General features: G+C 57.6%; 1 protein-coding gene across 1 annotated transcript; it reads right to left on the minus strand.

The window, feature by feature from the left end:
* Positions 1-6: 6 nt before the first annotated feature.
* Positions 7-2,336, minus strand: LOC113216143 (sodium/potassium/calcium exchanger 4-like; the record flags this gene model as incomplete). The annotated part of the gene is made up of 3 exons (XM_052276968.1): positions 2,060-2,336; positions 278-465; positions 7-186 (listed from the first exon to the last, which is right to left on the minus strand). Coding segments are annotated over exons 1-3 (630 nt in total), but the record flags the coding sequence as incomplete, so codon positions are not given.
* Between the last annotated feature and the right edge of the window lie 622 nt (positions 2,337-2,958).

A 2,958-nucleotide genomic window follows, 5' to 3' on the forward strand; every position in this document is an offset into this window, starting at 1 on the left:
GAAAGGGCAGCATGAGCGTCTCCAGAGTCGGCACTCACTGAGGAGGTAGAGCAGGTACACGCTGACCAGGAGCAGCGCCTCGTACCACTCGACCCGCCCGTCGCGCAGCGTGAGGATCAGGAGCACCACGGTGACGCCGTACGCCACGCAGTCCCTCGTCACCGGCCACCAGTCCAGGGCCACCGCCTGCGGGCACACCAAGGGGGAGGAGAGTCTTCAGGCATGCTCGCTCACCCCCGCCTCTCTCCGGCCAGCCCAGACCAGCCCGAGCGCTTACCGTCCCCGCGAACAGGCCGCAGCACGCCGGCACGGCCAGGATGTTGAAGACCGCGCTGCCCACCACGGCCCCCACGCCGATGTCGCCCTCCGTCACGAAGGTGCCCACCAGGTTGATGAACAGTTCCGGCGAGGAGGTGGCCGCGGCCATGAAGGTGGCGCCGGCGACATCCTCGGTCATGCGTAGGTCTGCGGGAGAGAAGTCAGTCAGGGCGCGGGCTGCGCGGGCACACCTGCTCAAGGAGAACCCGACCGGACCCACGACCCCTCGGCCCGCCTCGCGCTGGCCGAGCCATTCGGTTATTCCCCGGCGGGTATCCTCGCCGGGTAATCTCCAAGCTGCTCGGCCAAGCCCGACTCCGATACGTAATCATGCGCATACGCTGCACTTGGACGCCGGACGCGGGCTGGGCTGGGCGCGGTCACACTAGGTGGTGGCGAGGCGCGCCTACACCGAGCCGGCCCGGTCGGTAGCGCAGCGCTAGCGCACCCGCGGTGGAGGCCCGGCCCGAGAGGCGCAGCGGCGCAGCGCGCAGCCAGGGCGGAGCTGGGGGAGCGCCTGGCAACTGCGGGGTAGGCCGCCCCAACGCACCGGTGCGTCGGTTGCATACGCTCCAGGGGCCCTTGCCGTGGGGGGCGCTCGTCGAGGTCTATCGAAGTACCTCTTCGCGCACCTTTTCGGATTTTTAAAGAGCAGATGATACTTCTGTTCTCTACACACTGAACACGTGACACATTTTTAATGTGACAATATATCTTGAAAGTTTTGAGGCACTGCGTTCTCGCAAGCATCTGCCTGCGTTCCGCGCTCGCCCTTTTCTTACAAGATTTATCGCTTTGTCCCTCCTTCAAAAAAAATTAAAAATATCTCACTTGCTATGCCAAAACAGAGAACGCACCACAATTCGTCGATTTGGAGAAACCGGTTTTAAAATCGCGCGTCACTGTCTATTTGCGAGATGATTTTCGGTAATAAAACAAACTGAGTAACATTCTCCAATGGGAATAGCCGCTTGGCGTACTGAACAGTATACACGATAAGAGTGGATGCTTGGATTTAAAGCAGTTATTTCGCGTTCCAAGTAGAAGTGGGATTAATATCAGGGAACCTGAATCAAAAGGCTCGGACAAGGGTCAGACCAGTCAAACTGATCTCATTTGACATCATACCATCTGGATTTCATTATTTGTGAAGTTACAAGGAGGTTCAAGTAACGTCAAATTGACATCAAGATGTCATCAAAGGACTTCTTTGCTGTACATGGGCATTATTTTGACCCTTTTCTGTTCCCCGGGACGCCAGCTCCGAGGCTAGCGCGCAGTCGCTCGGCCGCGCACGATGGGCTGCCTACCGCCCGGCGCGCAGCCGCGCCAGCGAGCCGCCTCCAGCCAAGCAGCATGGCAATGCTCGGGGAAACTCGACGTGATTCGGGAAACTTGCAAGCGGTCAAGATTTCCAGAAAAGGGTCCGGCAAACGTGGGCCACATTTAATTTGTTTTGAATCTGACTGAAAACCCTTAGACCCACTGGAAAAACTTACCGAGGTAACGTTTCTTGACGCGACCACACCAGGTAACGTTTGGTGATGCAACCAGTTTGTGATGGCCCTATCCCTTTGCATGGGGTAGGTCACATCAGGAAACGTTATCGATCTTGGTCACATGATGAAACGTTACCATGGTAACATTAGTTTTTCCAGTGCCGATACATGGGACAGGGAACGCCCCGATAACAACTTGGCTTATAGCACACGGGGGAGCTGCGCTGCGCGGCTGTACTCACTTGCACATAGCTTCTTGATGCTGGGCACGAAGTACTCGTCGCAGACCACGGCGAACAGCACGAAGAGGTAGCACGCCAGCAGCCCGTGCAGCACGGCGGCGCCGGCCTGGCGCTGCTCCCGCGTGAAGAGGTCCGGCGGGAACTCGAGGATGGCGGGCGGCGTGCACTCGTCGCCCTCAGCCCATAGCAGGTGCCTCGCGGGGCTCCCCGCGCTCCGCGCACCTGCAACCGCACCAAGGCTCAGCGTGGCGAAACTAAACATTCAGAGGAATGCGATGTCGTCGGTACCCGAGGAGGACAGGGTAGTCACTACAAAGTCATTTTGGAGGTCATTGACGCGGTCCCAAATGACACCCCTCGCCCCAAAACAGTCACCATTTTAGATGTACCCGCGATGTGTTTGTGACTTCCCGGTGTGCTCCTTTGGTATCAAGCTTTTTGTGGCTTGCTGCCAACCAAGATTAGGTTCCATTTGTTCATTATTAATATTGGAAACAATATTCGGCTCGGGTTGGTGCGGGTTGCGCGGGGGTGGGGCACTCGCACACTTGGCCTCCACGCCTCGGGTCGACACTTAGGCCCCCCGTGGCTGGTCATTCGCCCAAATCACCCTAATCAATTTATTGCTTCGGTCTTTATCTGGTCAGGCGCATCCCAGTAGTGACTCACGCCCCCCCCCCCTCCCCGCCGCGGGTGACTCTCACCGCCCGGGTAAAAATCTTCAGAGACTATTCGCGTTTATCTCGCGTTATCCTTCCCCTGAAAAAACACAAGATGCACAAGATAATAACTCCAAATGTTCCCCTTTAAAGTAGCATTCAGCATGGCTAAAGAACGCGAAGTGAACACCGGGGCCACAGCGGATAGACGGCGCCTCCAGCCTCCACCGCGGTCGATTG

This window comes from Frankliniella occidentalis, unplaced genomic scaffold (assembly GCF_000697945.3).
Source record: "Frankliniella occidentalis isolate FOCC.00 unplaced genomic scaffold, Focc_3.1 Scaffold5258, whole genome shotgun sequence".
Lineage (NCBI taxonomy): Eukaryota > Metazoa > Arthropoda > Insecta > Thysanoptera > Thripidae > Frankliniella > Frankliniella occidentalis.